This window comes from Diospyros lotus, chromosome 12, assembly GCF_014633365.1.
Source record: "Diospyros lotus cultivar Yz01 chromosome 12, ASM1463336v1, whole genome shotgun sequence".
Lineage (NCBI taxonomy): Eukaryota > Viridiplantae > Streptophyta > Magnoliopsida > Ericales > Ebenaceae > Diospyros > Diospyros lotus.
Genome location: NC_068349.1, coordinates 35,751,485 through 35,773,767, shown reverse-complemented (window position 1 = coordinate 35,773,767; position 22,283 = coordinate 35,751,485). Strand labels below are relative to the sequence as shown.

Here is a 22,283-nt window from a genome sequence, read left to right as displayed (position 1 = left end):
TCTTGTTCTTATGTAAAATGACTGGTGTCCCTTTGGAAACCCCCTTTTCTAAGTGATTAGGCCAAATTTGACCTCAAATCAATTAGTTACTAATTAAATTTCTTAAGCTTAGTTATAACTCCTCGTTTATTGAGCTAATATGCTTATTATTTTGTGAATTATTATACATATTCAATTGCTTCAAGTTAAAAGGTCTTTGGGATTATAATTATGTTTTTTTAAGACATTAATGAAGAATTGACACGTGTCCTCCTAACATTAGGGGGGTAATATGATCGAGAAAGACATGATAAGCCATTAATTAGCGATCAACTAATCTTGTAAAAGTCTTTCATTTTAAACACTTCTCTTAATGATATTTTTATCCAGACGAATCTATTTATAACATTACCTAAAAGTAGATAAAGATGGGCAAATGCCAAAAAAATAACATTATAAAAAAGATTATATTTAGCGTCCAACCTTTAAGAGGCGAAAAATGGTTTTTTATAAAACAGAATTAGCATTAAAGATGAATTACATAAAAAAAACTTAGAAAATCTGCTAACAAGTGAGATTACTTGCTCTACTGCCACAACACCTACGTTTCTTCCTCTTCTTCTTCTGCACCTTGCTCTTGCTGCTGCTGCCATACATGGCCGCAGAGCTGGTCCGGCCTATATTACACGGAAACAGGAAACGTTTCTAATAGAAAACGTGAAAACGAATATTCTTCTAAAAAAATAAGTATAAATAAGGTTCGAAACGGGAATAAGAAACGTTTCGAAAACAGAAAAACGGCTCCTATGAAGTGTTTCGTGCAACATAAAATCCAACCCCAAGAGCATAGGCAAGTTCAAGAACATGTTGAGATGCTACAAATGTCGTTCTCGTCTTCTTCTTGGCTGTTGGCTCCGGCCGGCCCAAGAGGCTACAAAAACTGTTTTAAGGGCAGAAATTAAAATCTACGTACCCACCTGGTGATTAAGAACTTGGTAATCAATCTTTTGATTATCATTTGAACAAATTATACATATGTATATATATTGTATTGGATGCAGTGGGGCTTGGCATTGCCATCAGGGTCGTCAGAGATGTCTTGGCAAATGATGGTGTATGTTGTAGGTGAGGACTACACAAACCATTGGCCATAAAGGATGCTATTGCTGCACTGTAAATGGGGCTATGAGGAGATCCACAGAGTCCACCATGAACACACTGCTCCATTTGGGCTAACGGGGCCCAAATGGTCGCAAAGATGAATGGTGACGTGTAACTAAAATAATCAAAATGGGGCAGATATGAGTTGACATTTAGTCCCTCCCAACTCCCAAGTACATTCCATGACCTACCATGCCTCTCAATCACCACTTTGTTGCGGGCAAAGACCCACAGCAACTTCGCCTCTCTCTTAACTGTGATTACATACATCTATGGAACCAACAAAGTTAGTTTGTTATTAGCGATCCACACGCTTAATTAATCATCATCTAATCTCCTTCTCCTCCTCCTCCCGCTTCTTCATCTGTTGCTGCTCTTCTAATTAGCAGATTAATTTAACATGAACCCATGAGATTAAGTTCCATCATGAACCGATGAAATTATTGGTCAATAAGCTTCTTTGATTTGTGCCAATCAATGTACCACTCAAGCAAGCACTCTTGACTCAAAACCCGTGACCACCTAAAAGTAGTGAGTTTACTACCAATTTCTACGTTCACTAGTTAGGAGTTGTCAAAATAACTCTTTTTTTTTTTTTTCTTTTCTTATGAATGGTTGTTGAATCCAATTAAACTCTCTCTGATACTGCATAGAAAACTAGGCATAGAAAGCTTATTCTTGCACAATGATGATCAATCAGACGGGGCAAACACAAAATCCAACCTGTGTCAACGCCATCCGTCATTCATCATAGGGTCATAACTACAAAAATTAGAGTCGCCGGGTGCACACACTCAAGGTATCAAACCATATTGTTTGATTCTGTAAACAGCCTGCTCAGGCTTCCGAGATCAGTAGTAGGGGCATTAACCTCTTCGAAATGGTCCCAAAGGTTTTGAGCTGAGCTTTCTGATAAAGAGGCTGTGGAAATCGGGAAGCATGTACATGACAACAGGAGGAGAGCTTCCCGCCAATACTTAATGGTTAAATGCACAAGCCGATGTATTCATGATGGGGTAAGGGGTGGAGCTGCCCACAGCTTCACTTTCTTGTCGGCACTGGCGGTCGCTAAAACCAAAGACCGTTTATCTCCTGTTGAAAACATAATGTAACATAATGTGATTCTGTATACCAAAGGCGGATAGAAGATTGAAGAAGATAAGAACAAACATCCAATTCAAAGAAGCAAAAATAAGTCATAACAGAAGCTTTGTTTTTGCATAGCAATGAAGATTTCCAAAACAAATATCGGTTTAGGAAAGTAAAAAGAGAGATATGTGGAATCCTGCACATACCCACAAAACTTAAATTTGATTATCAGAATGTGAACGAACTGTACTGCGTGAAACCACTTTTTACATTTCATAATTTTTAAATATCCCAAACTTCCAAGTTAAAAGGCATAGGACGTATTCATGCAAATAAAAGATTCAAAACCGTTCTAAAACAATGTTAATTCAAAAATATATATATATATTAAAGAAAAGGAAGATTACAAGTCTGGCAGCCAACAATATTCAATAACCCAAGAGTCTTCTTACTTCTATCAGAATTGATAATCTATCGGAATGTACAATCAAGTACCTTGCAAATTACAGTGTCACTGATGAGGACGTTGGCAACCTCCTCTTAGTACATAAGAGGCGGTCATAAAACTGGTTGTAAGGCCCAACCATTGATTTGAGAGGTTTGGGATAAAGAAGGTTCTGGGAGTCGGGGGTATTTTTGCCATTGTACATAATGTCTCCTGCGGTTTTTTGGTAACCCTAATATGAGTTTAGTTTTACTTATAGTCTCCTAGTAGTCTTATTATTGACAGTTTCAGTTTTGGTTTTGTTTTCCTATTAGGAAAAGGATTTCCTTAACCCTAGTAGGAATATCATTACTAGGACTATAAATACCATTGTAATATCTTGTTATTAGTAAGTGGAACAACGTCTGCAGTTTTTTTCTAAGCATGTATGCTTTCTTTGAATTGTGTGATGCAATTCAAACCCCCCCCCCTCTAGAAGATATTCCTATCTCTTTCTTAATCTTTAAATTCCAGATTCTTGTTTTTGTAACCCCACTTCCATAGCTGTTTTCAGCCCTAAAATTTCATCTTTTCAACCATATTATACCTCTAAATTGTCTACCAACTCATTACATAGCTTAACTTAGCCCTTTCAAAAATTTTCCCTGGCCTATTAACCCTAAATAAAACCCTAATCAATCAGTCTTCTCATAGTACCAGATATGCCCTACACCACATAGTTTATTGAATGACACCCTTATTGTCTGATTTTGTAGGCACTTCAAGTGGGGGTACTTTTTGGTCCAATAGCCCTCCTATGCCAGGACTATACATTCTACTTTGCTATTCAAAATTTTCTACCAGAACCAACAATAAAATTACCCATGCAGACAAAATAAAAGACAAATAAGAAATAAAGTAGAACCAAAAAGGGTTGACATCAGCTGATGTAGGATCAACTCTCAGAAATGAAGGTTCGCTGGTGAGGGAAAGGGACTTTCAGTTGTACAAAGGATAAATAAGGCAGCTCCAGTCTGGTTATTTATGGGCACCCTTTGTCCTGGTTTTTGCCTCCAACTTCTTGATTAATAATAAAGAAACGCAAGCTTTTGCAGCCTGAAGGACAAAGACCAGTTTTCTTTAGGAGACTTGAGCTTATTATGAAATGTTTGGAACTAGGATTTGTGGAGGCAAATGAAAAATAAAGGAAAGTGTGTATTCTTATGTGCATGTGAAAGTGCATATTAATAAATAATTGCATTTTCTTTTCATTTTCCTTTCCCTAGAACAATCCTAGTTCCAAACATAGCCTAAAGTTTTTATAAGGCATATACCATGTGCTCTAAGTACCAAATGTCACAGTCGAACAATCTCACCTGTAATAAAATTTCACCCTATAAAGATTTTTTTTTTCCCCCAAGTAATCAAGTTTGGAGGTTATACAGGATTCTTTTTCCCTCTATGAAATTCTGGGCCAATTAAAAGTTGGACTGCCTACTTCCATTGCACCTATTGATCGAAAACAAGATTTGACAGCCAAATAGCATACTGTATTTTTTTTTTTTTTTTCCTTCCACAAGAAAGCTATGTAAGCATGACAAAAATGCATTCTGGAGAGTCCAAGCATTCACATGGCTTAAATGATATAATCAGGTTCTAGGAGGAGAGAAGAAATTACCACCAACTGGTATGGTACAAGGGGCCCAGGCAATGCCTGTGATGTCACCTGCATGATGGAGTGAAGTTAATACACAATCCCAGTGAAATAACAGACACACTGTGCACTCATCTTGTTGATAAGCTAAAGATCTTTTGCAAAGATGTAGACATAAAAGTGGCAAATTTCAAAGCCAAAAATAACAAGCTCAAACCATTTAAAGAGAGTACCAATCAGTTGCACAAACAATTCAAAGAAGACACATTCTGACTCTTCAATCATAAAAGCAGGTTTTTGCCCACCATACACCAGGCCCAGGAGAACAACAGGTATTAGAGATCTGATGTTTCAATGAACAAGCATACCAAGAGGATCATGGCAAAGCATGTTGGTTAGCCATGCTTGAAATCAGGGTGCATTATCTACCCCCAAAAGAATAGAGTTAATTAAAATGTATGTTTGGTACATGGACAACTCAATTCTCCATTTTGTACCCCCAAGTCCAGTGGATACAAAACAGTAGGAGGGTTATGGGACATGAGTCTGACCTTGTACCCAAATTTTGCAGTTGGATTCTCTAATTTTAGAATTTTCAAAAAATACAAAACACTCACTTTATTAGCAAAGAAAATTTTCTAGCCTCTTGAATGGATAAAAGGTAGAAATCTCCATTTTATTCAAAAATTTTATTTTAATTTCAAATACATTCCTAAATAATAACATCATTCCACACTAAATTACAATATACAACAATAGTAACAATGGCCACAAGTCTTAATCCCATAGGAGGGTTACCTACATGAATTCTAAATCTCAAGTCATCTCTACCATGGCCATATGCTGTAAGTGACCATTATATTCGGTGTCATGTTCAAGGATTTCTCACAAAATTTCTTGGTGTTTCTCTACCTCTTTTGCTACAAATTTCCTTTATTTTATCTACTTGCCTCACAAGTCCATGTACTAGTCATCTTCTCACGTGTCTAAACCATCTTAAACGGCAGGAACATTGTGTCTACACACCCATACCCAACTTTTACCCATTTCAATACCATTAAGGCATAAATTAAAATTTTAAGGTAGTTGAAATCTAAATACGCACACTCCCAAGTAACCCAAATCCATGTAACATAGGAATATGTCAACTTCAGCATACAATCATACCAACACACATGATCACTCTGTTTACATTTAGAGTGGTAATTAAGAAACATAAATCAGGAAACATATGGATGTCAGAAATAATTGCTTAAACCACTACAAAATGCACAAGCCAGTGACAATGTGAATACAATATAGGAGCTTAACATGGTATCAACTGTTATGATGGTTTACAGCATGATAAAGACAAGAGAGAGTAGAAATAATTTTTTAACAGAAAGGATATGCCCATTGTTTAGTTTCCTGCTCAAAACACTAATGTAAAGAAAACTTATGAAGGATATAATCACTAAATCTATTGGTGTTTACAATTCATTTACTGGATTGTACTGTTTGTGGAAGCAGAATGAACTCTAATATCTGGAAGGAGAGATGGGGAGGAACATGGAACAGCGAAAACCTAACTAGGTTGTCATGGTTGATCTTCCACATCAGGTCAAAGGAATGCTAGGCTCAGTTTAGGAGAACAGGATAAAGAAAGAAATAAAAAAAAGGAAAATCTGAAAATCAGAACATACCATCATGAGCTTTGTCAGCTGTGTCCAAAACCTGCCCAGTTTCAGCACTTAACCACTGCAATGTGGAACCATGGGTGGCCGCCAGTACTTTTCCATCAGGGGAAATATTAAGCCGGTCATAGTACAATGTAGTCCCACTTGAATCATGAAGTGGTATAGGAAACACCTTCAAAGTCTTTGGGTCCTCATCAAGATGATAGCGAACTTCAAAAGAACAGATAAAACGGATCAGCACAAATGACATAAGGCCAAAGCTATTGGAAAGCATAGGCGAGTAGGTGGGCTAGAATCATAATTCATGGTTACAAAGTTGACCAACTTTAATTAAATAAAGAGATCACGTAGTCAAAGTTCACAATTTTAGCTACCATCTCTTCTATAAGTACTATAGCTTATGAACTTTTCACTAGGAGATGCATGTTCATTATATGGATTATCAAATGGCTAAAAAATTGTAACTACATCTAACTAACTATAGATCGGAAGAGAGAAATGTATAGAGAAAGCATTTAAAATCCAGCCTTGTGGGGGTAGTCAATGTCACAATAAAGCACGGAAAACTTCCAGACAGAACATATCAATGCCCAGTCTTCATGCAGCTAATCAAATTATAATTCTGCACCATGTTTGACATATTGAATAGAATCATGATGGAAGTAATCCAACTTACACAATCAGTTTCTGACTGTCAAATGCACAAAAAGGAGACACGAAAGAAAATAGATATTACAATCCTGAATTGTCTCTTAGAGGGAGATCAGCCCAGATACGCTATTGAGTATTTCATTGCTATTATAGTAGGAAAATGCAAAATCACAACCATATTACAGAAAAATCAAATAAATTTTCATTTCAAGATCAATCCAAGAGAAGAAGTGGCAGCAAAAGTATTAGTATAGTTGGATGTCTTAAACAAGCCACACTTGGAAGTAAGGTGAACATTAACTTAACATTCTCATAGAAGAAGCATCAAGTACAAAGATGCATTGCATATAATATCCATGAGGAAACGGTTGAATTGATTGAGAAAATAACAAGTTAAATTTTGCAGCATTCAAATCACAAGGAAAATAAAGAAGAACAGCTTGATATCAAGTATGAGATTCATGTCATCATAGTTCTTGAGGCATCTATCTTGTCCCTCGAATATAGCCAAGCTAGCACATAAGGACACCCCAAACACAGCACTGTGAGCATTTTGCTTTGCTAACTAACTATATATCAATTTTATGTAAACTTTCGTGACTTTTTCTGTTTTCTATTAGTAAACATTTACTGTGTTTTCGAATTAGGTAAAATAAAACCTAGCAATAACTTGATATATATATATATATATGTTTCACTGATTGGTTTCAATTGAGACAGTTGATACAAGGGAATTGTTTCGCTAGAAATGAAAATGAAAAATTACAAAATTCTACATACCATTGATATTCCAAATTCTTATTGAACCATCCTTGGATGCTGTAATGATTTGTTCGGAATTTGGAGCGAAGCACAGCCAAGTTACCGCACTCTGACAATCCACAAAACTAGTTCCATAAGTGAAAAAGGATATATGTGTGGAACAATTAAGAATATAAAAAAAATTCATCAAGTGGAACATGGATAGAACAAATAATTGCAGAATTTTTCATCTATTTAGAAGTTTTAAGGTGGAATACATAGAGAATTCTTCTTTAATAACATAGATATTGAAAAAGGATTTAAATTAAGTAAAAGATTTAAACCAAGTACATTCATTAAAATGAATGAGTTGGAAACCCAATAGGCTTGGCCACCAAAATAGACATATAGAGACATATTAACTAGGAGTTCCAAAAGACATTCATAGCTAGGAAGTTCAAGAGATTTAGGCTGCGTTTTCTTTGTTGTTTTCAAGTCATTTTTAGTTTTCAATTTTCTAAAACAATGAAAATGGCAAAATGCATTTACTTTGTCATTTTCAAAAATGCATTTTCGAAAACAAGACAAAATTTTGTAAAGGAAACCCAAAACAATTTGGTTGTTTTCAACCAAAACAATCTCTAAATCCAAAACAAGGAAAACACAAAATCTATTTTCCATGTAAAGCTCTAAAAAAAGAAAAAGGAAAAAAAGAAAAGAAGGAAGAAAACAATTAAAATTTAAAAAATATAATATATCTATATTATAATTAAAAATATAGGATAAATATAATATATTATTAAGTATACTACACATATTATGTATAATAATATTTAATATAAATTATCACTCTGCAATTTATTAATCAAGTTTATTGTTTTATTTTAATAGTAAAATTTTATTAAAAATAGTTAATTATATCATTTAATAATTTAATTTATTAAATAAAATATCATAAAATAATTTTTCTCAAAATTCTAAAGTGAACACATTTTCTAATTTTTTGTTTTAAAAAATAATTTTTTAAAATGACAATAAGAACACGTTTTCAGTTTTCTAAAAATAGACTACAACAACACATCCAGCATTTATCCCACTATGTGAGGTCGGCTACATGAATTCTAGACTTTCATGTATTTTTGTCCTTTGTCATATCTTCATTTAGGCTCATATATTTCATATCGAACTTTAATGTCTCTTCCAAAGTCTTTTTCGGTCTGCCTTTATCTCTTGTTTGACTAATTGTTCCATTTCATCAACTCTCCTCACAAGAGCGTCTATTGGTCTTCTTTTCACATGACCAAACCATCTTAGTCTAGTCTTTCTCATCTTCTCCTCGATCGGCACTACTCCTACCTTATTACGAATAAACTCATTTCTAATTTTATTTTGTCTTGTATGGCCGTACATCCATCTTAGCATCCTCATCTCCGCTACGCTCGTCTTTTGCTCATGCTGGTATTTGACTGCCCAATATTCTGAGTCATACAACAAAACTGGTCTTATAGCTGTCCAATAGAATTTTCCTTCAGTTTTAATGGGATTTTACCATCACATAACACCTCCGATGCATTTCTCCATTTTAACCAACCTGTCTTAATTCTATACATGACATCCTCATGAATTTCTCCATCTTTTTGAATCACTGATCCCAAATATCAAAAATGGTATTTTCCTTATATGATTTGGTCTTCCAATTTTATTATAACATCCCCCACTCTTGCATTATTACTAAATTTACATTCCATATATTATGTTTTTCTTCTACTTAATTTAAATCCCTTAGATTCTAAATTGTTTCTTCACAACTCAAGCTTAGTGTTCACTCTCTCTTTTAATTCATCCACCAACACTATGTCATCTACAAATAGCATACACTATGACACCTCTGTCTGAATGTGTTTAGTGAGTTTATCCATTACTAAAGAAAATAAGTATGGACTTAGTGCAGAACCTTGATGCAGTCCCATTATAATTTTAAACGGTTCAGTATCCCCTTCGCATGTTCTGATTCTTGTCTCTGCACCGTGATACATGTCCTTAACGGCTTGTACATAGGCTATTCGTACTCATTTCTTCTCTAAAACCCTCCATAATACTTCTCTAGGGACCCTATCATATGCCTTTTCTATATCTATAAACACCATACGCAAGTCCTTTTGATGATCCTAAAACCTTTCCATTAGGCGCCTCAATAGGTATATAGCTTCCATTGTTGATCTACCAAGCATAAAACCAAACTGATTTTCTGAGACGTTTATTTCTTTTCTGAGCCTCTGCTCTATTACTCTCTCCCAAAGTTTCAGGGTATGGCTCATTAACTTAATTCCTCTGTAATTTTTAAAGTTTTGAATATCTCCTTTGTTCTTGTATATAGGAACTAAAGTACTCTTTCTCCACTCATCTGGCATCTTTTTTTATTTAAGGATCGCGTTGAATAATTTCGTTAACTAAGAGATGCCCTCTTCTTCCATGCATTTTCATGCTTCTATTGGTATATTATCCGGTCCCACCGCCTAATGATTTTTCATCTTTTTTAATGCTTGCCTTATTTCTTTTGAACTTATGCGTCGATAAAATGTATAGCTCACATTCCTTTCGGAGTTACTAAGATGTTTCAACCTAACTCTTGTGTCCCCACCATTATTGAATAATGAATTTAAAACTCAAAATTGAAAATTGAAAATGCAAAGAGAACGCAGCCTTAACTTTCAAGTACTGAAACGTTCATAATGGAAATACACTATTACAGATTGGGCATCTTGATATGAGATTGTGAAGTAGCTGATAGTGCAAAACCAGGAGTGAACAAGATCAAATCCAAGCTAAGTTGAATCCTAGAGATAGAGTTGCTGGATCCCTTGCATAGTTACATCTATCTTCAAGAAGCATCATCATCCCTCACTAGTTACAATTCTAGTTTTCTCTAATAATACTAGTTATTGTTCTGGTTTGCTAAAAATAGAGATACTCGATCTTTGATTATGGTTATATCTAATACACTGATGTTCTTCAAGGAAGCCTCATTTGACATCAACAAAACCTTGCTCCAACTATCTGGGCTCAGCAACATCAATCTTATTTTGCCAAAAAGAGGAAAGCACCTGTTATCAAATTATGCTTTACATTATCTGTTTTGAACTCAGAAAGATCAGAAATAGCCGAACTTCCTAACAAAATATCACATCTAGCCTATCAACCTTAAGGTAGTATCGTCAAGTTGACAAAGCAAAGCCTGGCAAAATACATTTCAGAGAAAATTAGTCCCGACTGTTTGGGTCAGCAACATGAATCTTATTTTATCATCAATGAACCTTTTATCAAGTTACGCTTTATATTATATGTTTTAACTCCAGAAACACCAGAAATAGATTATTTTTCTCAGTATTAAGTAAAAAAAAGCAGTCTAGACCTAGAAATTCAAGTTCCATGATCAATGAAGAATACAAGGAAATGACAGATAAAATAAGCTTTAAAGAAATGTACTTAGGAATAGTGAGCCAACAAAATGGAAAACAAGTGACCTTGTGCCCCTTGAGCTGCATAGCTTTTGAAACTTCCTTAACTGAGCCATCCTTTGCATATACAATCTCCCAAATCTGTAGAGTAAACAAACTGGAATCTTTTAATTGGTGACCCTGACAAATAAAATACTATATGCTCTTCAACACTTACTGGTACAATTGATTAAGAACTCACTGCAATTGTCTACTTTTCTCAAGTTAAAACCTAAGGGTTCAAACCCCCAACTCTTGGATGTTGATACCTCAAGAGACAATAATGGCAATAGTAAGCTGCTGACTAATGTATAAAGGAATAACTTAGGGAGGCAAGGAAAATGAACATGATAAAGAAACAAATTCCACAAGAATTTTTGTTAGATGATAGAAAAAACCAAGTTGACAACAAAGCTAAATTTCTTCTAAGAAATAGTCCAACACCACAAGCAACTCACTAAATTAAAAAAAAGCACTAGGAACAATATAACTTCAAGTCCTTTTAATTTTTCAGATAGATAACAACTATAATACCGCCAAAGTGCTAAAAAGGTAGCCAAAATTATGCAAAGGGCAACAAAGGTTTAATAAAAAGACATATGTCAAGTCCTTATTAGAGAGACAAATCAAGTCCAAAAACACTTTGGGGGAAAAAAAAAAAGATTTACTCACAACATGCATGCACATGTGCAGCTAGATCTAAGTTTAGATGGTGGCATGTCAATAAAAGCATAGAACACTGTATATGGAAGCAGAGAACTATATTAAACAACACTAATGTTGAGTACTCAATGCATATGATCAACACTTTCACAACAGTGCCTTTGATCATGCCTGAATACAGATGCAATATTTAGCACTATGGAAGCACTTTTCATCACATAACCTCTAGGATCAATAATCTTATATCATCAAATATTAGTGATAATTACCTTCACATCAGCAGTAAAAGCTGCAGCAGCAATAAAACGCCCATTAGGAGATATCGTGGCCATGGTGTTTTTGAGCTGATTTGTGTCAACATGGCCCAAGATCTTCCCAGTTTTCCCATGCCAAAGTATGATATCAGTTGCTGAAAAATAAGAAATACTTGTAATAAAGTTTTTGTACAAGCAGAAAGAATAAAACACATTTTCAAAGGAATGAACCAGCTGTGCCTATGCAATCTCTTATTGGGTATAATTTGAGATGAAAGAGCATGTTTAATCCAATAACTAGCATGTCAGCAAGTGGGAGTCCAGGAGAGATGAGAAAGTTAATAATGATGAAATTGTTCAGGCATATGTAATAAAGTCCCATTAAGGTTGATCAGATAGGTATATCCAAAAATTACTCAACTTGTTTGGGAAGAGAGCTGTTAATGTTTGCCTCAAGTAAGAGTTTAGAATTCGATAGGAAGCGGTCAAAGCTTCAAGCGTCCCTTACACAGATAGACGGTTTTTGTTGTCAACTGTAATTTTGTTATTAGTTGAGGGGTAAAGCGGTAATGTCTAAACCCGGTATTTGTATTGGGTTGTCCACCCTTTGTTTCTATAAATAAGGGGAAGGTGTAGGCGCTAGAGATATCATTCTACGAGTGCTTGTCAGCAGCAAGGATTCCTAATCTTGTTCCTATTCACGGAACAAGATATGATTGGTGTATTTATTTATATGGAATGTATCTTTCAGATTTAGATTGATTGGTGTTTATTTCTATAAGTTGTTGTATCCTAAAGGCTGTATAGGTTTCCTAATCTAGGTTTAAAATCTTTCTTAAAATGTTTTTAGCATCTTCCTATTCTATATGCCTAGTAAAATATCTATATACCTTCTCCTATATGTAGATGATATGCTGATTGCTAGTCAATCAGCCATAGAAATCCAAAAGTTAAAGCTGAGATTGAGATCAGACTTTGAAATGAAGGAATTAGGAGAAGCTAAGAAGATACTAGGCATAGAAATCAGAGAAAATAAACAGCAAAGACAGCTTATTCTATCCCAAAAGTCCTACCTAAGTAAGTTGGTTAAGAAGTTTAATATGCTTGATGCAAAGGAGGTTCCAGTCCCCTTCAAGTCAAACTTTTCCATGAGCAGTCCCCAAGTGATGAATCAAGCATGAGGGAAATGAGTAAGATCCCTTACTCAAATGCAGTTGGAAGCCTTACGTATAGCATGGTCTGTACATGGCTGGATTTGGCACATGCTATGAGTGTGTCTAGCAGGTTCATGGCCAATCCAGGTAAGGCTCACTGGAATGCTGTGAAATAGACATGTAGATATGTGAAAGGAACATTAGATATGGCTTTGTTTTATGGTGGAGCAAATTTGGAAGAAGAACTTTGCATTTTAGGGTTCACAGATGCTGATTATGCAGCAGATCTAGATAGGAGAAGATTCTCAACCGATTATGTTTTTTAGCTATGGAATTCAACCATAAGCTGGAAGACCAACCTGCAGCCTGTAGTGGCTCTTTCCACCACTAAGGCTGAATATACGGCTGTCACGGAAGCAATTACGGAAGGTCTTTGGTTGAAAGGGATTGTTAGTGAACTCCTAGGAAGAGATGTTAAGGTTAAGTTGATGTGTGACAGCCAAAGTGCTATCCACTTGGCTAAGAATCAATCCCACCATGAAAGAACCAAACACATTGATGTTAGGTATCATTTTATTAGAGAGATCCTTGAGAAGGAAGAAGTAAGCCTAATTAAAGTTGCTGGAGAAAATAATGCAACTGATATTTTTACCAAACCTGTTCTTTTGTCCAAATTACAGCATTGTTTGAGTATTTTAAATGTTTGTTGTGTGAATGATCAGGTGTAACAGCAGGTCCCAAAGGAGAGCAAGACCAGTTCTGAAGATTGGATTGTACTCAAGGCAAATGGTGCAGAGTTGTTAATGTTTGCCTCGAGTAAGAGTTTAGAATTCGATTGGAAGCAGTCAAAGCTTCAAGCATCCCTTATATAGACAGAATTTTTTTATCAACTGTAATTTTGTTATTAGTTGAGGGGTAAACAGGTAATGTCTAAACCCGGTATTTGTATTGGGTTGTCTGCCCTTTGTTTCTATAAATAAGGGGAAGGTGTAGGCACTAGAGATGTCATCCTACGAGTGCTTTCTATTCTATTGAGAGAAAAGGATAGAGTTTGAGTAGTTCTTTGTAATCTCGGGTGAGGAACGATTGTACTCGTGGGGATTGACTGCTGTGTGTGTGTATTGATTGAATTCAATAAAGAAGGCTGCTCTCGGTGGGAGGATTTAAGGCTGGATGTAAGTTCATTCCATGAATGAACTGAACTGAACCAGAATAAAGATTCGTGTTCTTCGTGTGGTTTGATTTACATTTTTGTCAATTTTCATTTCTATTCTCTACTACATTAAATTCTGTTCTTTCATTTCAAATTAGATCGTCAGTGGGTGCAATTGAGAGAGGTGTTAAATCCTTCTAAGTAATCGGTTTCCAGTGTCCCTAGTTAACAAGAGCAAATTATGTTGGACATAATTCATGGTGGTGGTTCTTGTACTTGACAAAACTATGGCTGATTTAGTTCACAAATCATATTATACACAAAATATTAATTAGAAGTCCTAAAAGATAATGAAATTTATTCCATTCACCAGTGGAAAGAGAATTCACATTGGGTAAAGAGTCATAAGAGAAGGAAGAAGCAAGATCTTCCAGGTGGAATGGAAAACATTTTATTTGTCGGACAAGGGTGTTGAGGATGTATACCAGAAGAAAGAGAGTTTGTACCAAGGAAGGAGGACGACCTTCAGGTGGAATAGAAAACATTTGATTTTTCGGATGACAGTGTGTATCATTCTGCTGGAACAAAGTAAGCCAAGAAACTAGATCCATTCAAGTAATGGAGATAGAGTTGCTAAAGGTGAGCAAATCCTATCTCAAAATCTCTCATTGTCTCTGGAGAGTAAGGGTATGAAACACCACCAGAGCAAGGAAGAGAAGGTTTGAAATCAGATGCCTAGATAATAATGAAGGCAGTTATTTGGCTGTGAATGGGAGCTATTCTACTAGGACAATTCCTCACAGAAAATTGAAAGGTACAGGTCACACCAGCTACAGCCAATGATTGGGTTGCTATTCTAATTAGACATGATTTTTTAACATAATTTGCATGTCGTATATTGCACTAAAATCTACATTCTGTTAAGACTTCATTTTCAATTGTCATATGAAACTTTTATGCATTAAAACTCCCTTTCCCTGCATATTATTTGTTGCCCCAACCATCATTATCGTAGCTTACTATTCACTATATCTTTATGACTCATTCCCATTTTTAGCCATTTTCCCATATTTTGCCTTTTCAGTTGTTTGTGTTGGACTCCCCTATTGACATCAAACTTATTTATTTAACTCTTATAATTAATATTATTTAATACATTTTTAAATTGTTATATATTTTGACAATTTTGAAAATTTAAATGACATTATTCTTTTCATTGATTTTTAAAATTTAAATTTCTCTCTCTATATATATATTTTATTAACTAATACAATTCCTTTTCTCTCTCTATATATATATTTTATTAACTAATACAATTCCTTTCACCAATTTTTAAATTATTTTATTTAATTTTATATTTTATTATCTATTATGAAAATATGTTTTGGCCATTTTTAATTATCTAGGTAGAATTATTTTAATTCAAACAATAATTATTTCTATTTTTCAACTCTTTTTAAATCTATTTTTGAACATGGATTTAGAAAATAAAATATTATTTTTTATTTTTAAAATTTGATATGAAGTGTATGGGCCTAAATGAAGATATGACAAAAGACAGAAATACATGGAAGTCTAAAATTCATTTAGCCAATCCCACATAGTGGGATAAAAGCTGGATATGTTGTTGTATTTTTATTTTTTTGACAATTCATATTAATCATAAAATACTATTTTAATCATAAATTTGTTGTTAATGTTAACAAATAATTTTGAATGAATTTGGTAATAGAGATATTTTGGTAAAAAAACTCTTATCTTGGTGCTTATCATATGCATTAACAAACACATAAAAAGAAAAAGTACAATTATTAGTGGATTCCAAAAAATTTAACAAACATTCTGATAGAAATCTTGGAATGTTTCACAGCCTTATCTTGACCATTCTATATCTTGATCCGAAAAGCATTCCAATCTTATCTTGATGCCTTTTATCTTACTCATTTTAACAAATGCCCCCTAAGTGAGTTATATCCCAAATTTTGTATTTATACAAGGGATACAGTAAATGGCTTGTTTGTGCCATCTAATATAAGCAATGTTATGCATATGTTTAGAAGTCCAATGTAAATGTAGGTGTAAGCTCTCACGATGAGGAGAAATAGAGCTACCATGTACATGCTATTAAACATGTCTAGTATGAACTTGCAAGGAACCCAGACAAAGTATGTTGAACTCAAACACCTCCTTCATGTGATTTCAAGTATCGTGGTGCGTGACCTAGTTAAATGTTACGAGATTAATGCTAATTGATCCTGTTCTAGTTATCATCTCATCTTCCCCTTCAATTTTTAGTCATTAGGGTAGTGAAGATGAGTCGCACTAGGAATTAATCAAATTTAGTTGGATTATGTCCAATTAAGCTTAATTCCTAATGAGTAAAAAAGAAGAGGAAAACCTAATTTATTTTTAGTCCATCGACCCACAACAATAGCTTTGGACGTTTTTCCCAAGGTTAGAAGGTGAGTAATCACTCATGGCGAACCTAGGGCAAGAGCAGGGCGTCACAATCTACCCCATTTCTTGTCTCTTATTTTTATTTATTATGATATTATATGTCTTCTTTTGGGATTCTAAGACAATGGATTGTACTATGCCCATGATGTGGCTTGATAAATTGGTCTTAGACTTTGGTTCTTTGTACACATCTTATTTCTGATTCATGACATATGCTTCCATTGTTGACTTCCACAATAGATACCTTGATTTCTCTTATTTGACATTTGCTTAATCACCTTCTTCTAAAATTTCACAGTGTGGCTCATAAGTTTTTGTCTTTCCGTATTGTTCACAACTTTAAACATCTCCTCTATTCATGTAACTAGGCCCTACGATCCTTTTTCTCCATTCATCAACTCGATTTAAGCATAACATCAAATGGTTTTGTTAACCATAACATGCCTTCTTCTACCATGTATTTCCATGCTTCTATCAAGATAATGTCTAGTCCGACTAGTTTAACATTTTTCATCTTTTTCATGTTTCACTTCTTTCAGACAAATACCTCTACAGAATATACAATACCTCTCTTTTACAAAATTACTAAAAGGACACAAAAACAAAAAATTGAGTTAATATTCCCAAAAGTTAGTAAACATTATTTGTAATGTTATTCACCAATTTAGGGTTAAGTTCCTCTGTACCATTAGCAAACTTGGTTAGACATAATGGTCATATCATGGTTTAAGTTGTCATAAACCATCAACTTAGGCTTATCTTCTCGCACATATAGTGAGAGGTCTATTACTTAATGATGAAGCTATGGATGTTCAAAACCTGTTTTTCAAGTTAAGTTGCATATATCAGTTGCTAAACAGCAGATGAAGGATATAGAGTCAGTAAATACCTTCTGAACATGATGCAACAATTGTACTCCCATCAGCAGTACCGTACATTGCCACAGTTCCTACAAGTGTGAGAATAGTGCTTTTATCATGCACTTTATGATGCGCCCATTTAATTTCTGGCTTCGTTTGCTGCTTCATTTCCCCACCAGCTTTGGGCTTTTCTTCCCCATACATGTACAAAGAAGAACCAGTGTGAGCATGGGAACCCACCACTAAAGAAGATGCATCGTCAGAAAATGTAACTCCAATTGGATGAGATCCAGTAGGCAAGTTAATTCTCAGGAACCTGAATAAAAATGAAGAATATTATATATCTAAAAGAAAAGAAGAAAAAAAGATTCAGCATTGGTAAAAATATGTGGCAAATGCTAAAGGGGCATGAGTGCATCAGATTCATACTTAAAGCTTTTACTTGATGCGTCATCCAGCTTAAATACCCTGACCATTCCATCAGCGCAAGCTGTGTGAACATGTGACAAATGAATGTTACATATAAAGAGCATCTTGCTTGACCTTAAAAATAACCAAAACAAACTCTCACTCATTGAATGAGAAAAAGAAACAAAAAGTTCTTATTAAATCAAAGCATACTCAGCTTCCTGCAAGAAGAAATTGCAATAGTATCTAGAAGTTAAAAAGAATGCTGTTAAAAATTTTAAAATTCATGTCAGTGTCCTAAGCCACCTTAAATCAGTATACAGCTGATGGACAGATACAAATAGGGATCATGGAAGGATTGTACTCTTTCCAAGGATAACTAATACAATGGGCCTGTTCAAGGACCACCAGGGTCACCATCCTCATCTTCTTGCCAACGGCCACCACTACACCCACGGCAACCCCTCCTTTGGCACCATTGTCAACTGGAACTAGAACAGTGTCAAGGAGGATTCTGGGGCCAAGAATCTGAGTTCATGACTGGATGTTGTAGAGATTGATGGTTGTAGATAGCCTCCTATGATCTATGCTTCAACAAGAATCATCAAGCCTTAATCCCATTAGGTGCAGTTGCAGTCACATATGGATACTAACTCATTAATAATCTCTATTTATGGCCAAATCTTCAATTAAGCCATTTTAACACATATCATGCTTAAAGAGTTTCTCACCAACTTGTTCTTGATCTTCCTCTACCTCTTTCACTAATAAACTTCTTTCATTCCATCTACTTTTTGTCACATAAGCATCTATCAGTTTTCTTCTTGTATGACCAAACCATCTTATCGTGCAGCCACTCCGACCTTATGACATGTAACCTCATTTCTAAGGCTTTGTTTGGGAGAGATTTAATAGTAAAATGAAATTGAGTGGAACAGAATGTAATTTCTTTTTTTACTCTTTTGGGAGAGGGGGGAATGAAAGTGATAGAAAATGTTTCTCCTTTGGGAAAGCAGTAAAAATGGATGGAACAGAAGATTATTAATTAATAAATGAGCACTATACCCCTTTAACAGAGAGATAAAGTATTACAAAGTCACGGGCAAATTTGAACTTCTAAACAACTATTAAAGTTAATGTTGTCAAGACACAATAGTAAGTTCTCCATTGCATTCCATCCATGCTGCCCCAATAGTGTTTCCATCCATTTCCATTCCATTCCATATTACTATTCTCTCTCCCTAGTGAGAAACTGAGAATAATAGACATACCTATCAGGAGACCAGTGGACACACCTATAAGGAGACAGGATGAATTGTAATAAATATGTGTGTGAGTTAGTGAGTGTGTGTGTGAGAGAGAGAGACAGGAGGAGAGCTCAAAAAATAAACAAAAAAACATGAGAGGAACTCTTAGCATGACCTATGATATAATAGCCCTACAAAAAATATGACCATAGATAGAGATGATTAGTGAGTTAAAATCCATATGCCGATCTCACTTTTTAGGATTAAGGCTTAATATGTTGTTGGTGTAGTAGTTTACCAGTCAGACCACCACTTTAGGCCATTGCCTAATCAATGCACAATAGCTTAGTGCTTGATGCACAACTAATGTAGGTACTATAGCTTTCAAAAATTTCATCATGTCTGCATATGCATAAATCTGAAATTGCTCTAATAGAACTAAAACCTGGACAATTCAAGCATTTGAATGCACAATAAAATGTGTAAGACTGAAATCCTTAACACTACCTGTTGCCAAACTATGCCCATCAGAGGAGAAACATAACCCCGTAACAGAATCCCCATGACCTTTTAATGTATTCAAGTCCAATGGATGATGTCGCTTGTTTGCCTCCTACATTTCACAACCACCACATCACACAAATAAGTATCAAGAAAGAAAGAAATGAGTAATTATTTGATTTATTTGCTTTGATTATCATTCAGGAGAAGACATTCACCAACTTATCATGCTCCGCAATTAGAAAAATAACGCTATATTTGAAACCAGAACTTGTGAAGAGAGAAAAGCAAAAAAGTATTGGAAAGGAAATTGAATTCACTGCAGCTAATTTTATTTACTCATTTTTTTTATTGGGTTAGAAAAGAAGATGAAAATATATATATATTTATAAAAAAAAAAAAAGTCACAGAAAAATAAACGCATGCAAATAATTATACAATCCCTAGCTCGTGAAATAGCCAAGTAAATAATTGGAGCATGAACTAAAGTGAGTGGACTCATTCTATTTTCAATTCATTGTTTGATTATGGATGGAGAGCATGGGAGAATCATCCAGGCTCCTTGTTCTAATCGCATACCCACAGTATCATATAACAGGACAAATCAGAGTGTTCCCTTGTTTTCCTTTTAAGGCCTGTCATTGTTTTAGAATGCTAAATTTATCCATCAATATTTAGTTATTTTCCTTTTAAATCTCTTCTGCATTCATTTGCTAAAAGAAAATTAGGAATACCTATCAAAATAATTGCTCCCTCCACCATAAACAGTTGCCTCCCTTCTAAACTATCCATTCTACTTCTGAAAACTACTCTTTGGAGAATTTCATGAATGAGCATTGCTGCTGAAGAATATGAAGGCATCAGTAGGAATAAAACTAAAATAATACTTGAATTCTTTGTTTCCTCAATAGTTTTTATCTCGCATACTACTCGTAGATACAAAAATTCTAATTTTTGTATAGATTTGTGATGTCATGGTTTGAGATCTTCTCGACAAAGGTAGCTGGAAGTAGAACACAATTGAGCATCCGCCTCCAGTTAGTTGCAACGCCACTATTTTTCACAATTAAGACGAAAACCAAAAGCATCAACTGAGAAAATTATAACGAGCATTCAAACCGGTTGTTCAATCCATACGCTTCATAACTCCATAATAGACACGCATGTACGCATACGTATACAGAAACACTGGAAATGGAAATGAAGCGTACCTTGCATACTGATAACAAGCCTTTACTCTCCGAAAAACAAATACACTCAAAAAGAAAACCAGCTGAATCGATCACTCAAGCCAAACAAAAGTCACAATTCCTTAAATATGCGGAAACCCTGGGGGGGATGGAAAACGAAGAGTACCTTATCGGAAGCGGCGTGAGAATGGGACTTGGACTGAGATTTCTTATGCTGTTGAGGAGGCTTTGCAGGAAGAGGCTTCTGGATGGCCTCCGGCGGTGCGATCGACTGGACTTCGGAGGTTCGCTTGCGCAAGTAGTTCCCGAAGAACGCGAGCGCGATCAATGATCCGACGACGACTGAAAGTACCGCCACCGGAACAGCAGACGCGTCCATGATTTGGCGTTACGAGATTGTAATCAGAGAGAGAGATAGGGGTCTTGGAGGGTTTGCAGAAGGGCTTGGGATTTACGCTGGACGTTCGCACGGATGTTTGAAGATGATCAAATTCTGATCAGAAGCTTATTAGAGAGACACGTGCCAGAGACTTCTAAAATTATATTAAATTTGCTACACTTACACCATTATGCACCTCTTGAACTACACAATGGTATAAAAATATCTAAAATATTCTGCATTGGACTGCGCCTCACAGTGATATTCTGCATTGGACTGCGCCTCACAATGAGGCTCAGGGATATTTTAAACATTCTTACATTATTGATACAATAGTATAAGAGTAGCATTTTTCTTAAATTTCACGACAAAATCTATCTAAATTATGTTAATTATTTTTATATTTTGTAAATTAATAAGCATTTCTTCTTAAATAAACGTGATTTACTTAATAAAAAATTATAAGTGACGACACCCAATATGAGAGTGGATTTATTTTTTTGAATACAAAAAGGTTCAAATCAATCAAACCTATTAGGGTTTTGAACCATATTAATATAGGTTTGTTTGAATTAAAGTTTGTAAACCCTTCAAATTTTATGTAAGTTCAAATAAACCAAACTAGAGAAAATGAGAAAGAGAGAAAAAAAAATTGATTTAGAAACTTAGTTAATGGTTTATATGAGAGACATGATAGCAATTAATGATAAAAGAAATATATAACAACTAACGATAGAGGAAAATTGGAATCTAACTAGTAATAATGAAGGAAAAAATAGTGGCGAGACAGATTGTGCCAGTTAATAATGAAGAGATATAAGCGAAATAGACAGAAGTAAAAATGGGAAATATGGGAAGATAAATAAAAAAAAATATTTTAAAGTGTAAGGATAAAATTGTGAGGTATTATCTTAAAGATGAAGAAAGTCAGTGGCATTCTTAAAAACTAAATGATGTTTGGTGCAATTTAGGCAAGCCTTAGGGATAATATGTAAAATTTACTCTTTATTAATATTTATTGAGTAATTTGCAATAGCTATTCTTTAAGATTTACCTTAATTGCAAATACAATTCTCACGTTTTGGAATAACAATAGCATCCCTTGTTGAGAATAAGACAACAAACTAAAATACCGTTTATTTCTA

The 22,283-nt window shown here is 34.7% G+C and overlaps 1 protein-coding gene across 1 annotated transcript; it reads right to left on the bottom strand.

Moving 5' to 3' along the window:
* Positions 1–1,783: 1,783 nt before the first annotated feature.
* On the bottom strand, positions 1,784–21,244 carry LOC127786903 (uncharacterized). The gene is made up of 10 exons (XM_052314643.1): positions 20,926–21,244; positions 19,576–19,681; positions 17,843–17,903; positions 17,443–17,729; positions 11,805–11,944; positions 10,900–10,974; positions 7,415–7,505; positions 5,990–6,193; positions 4,332–4,379; positions 1,784–2,232 (listed from the first exon to the last, which is right to left on the bottom strand). The coding sequence occupies exons 1-10, from the start codon at positions 21,136–21,138 to the stop codon at positions 2,147–2,149; spliced, it is 1,311 nt and encodes a 436-aa protein (XP_052170603.1). The 5' UTR covers positions 21,139–21,244; the 3' UTR covers positions 1,784–2,146.
* Positions 21,245–22,283: the final 1,039 nt, after the last annotated feature.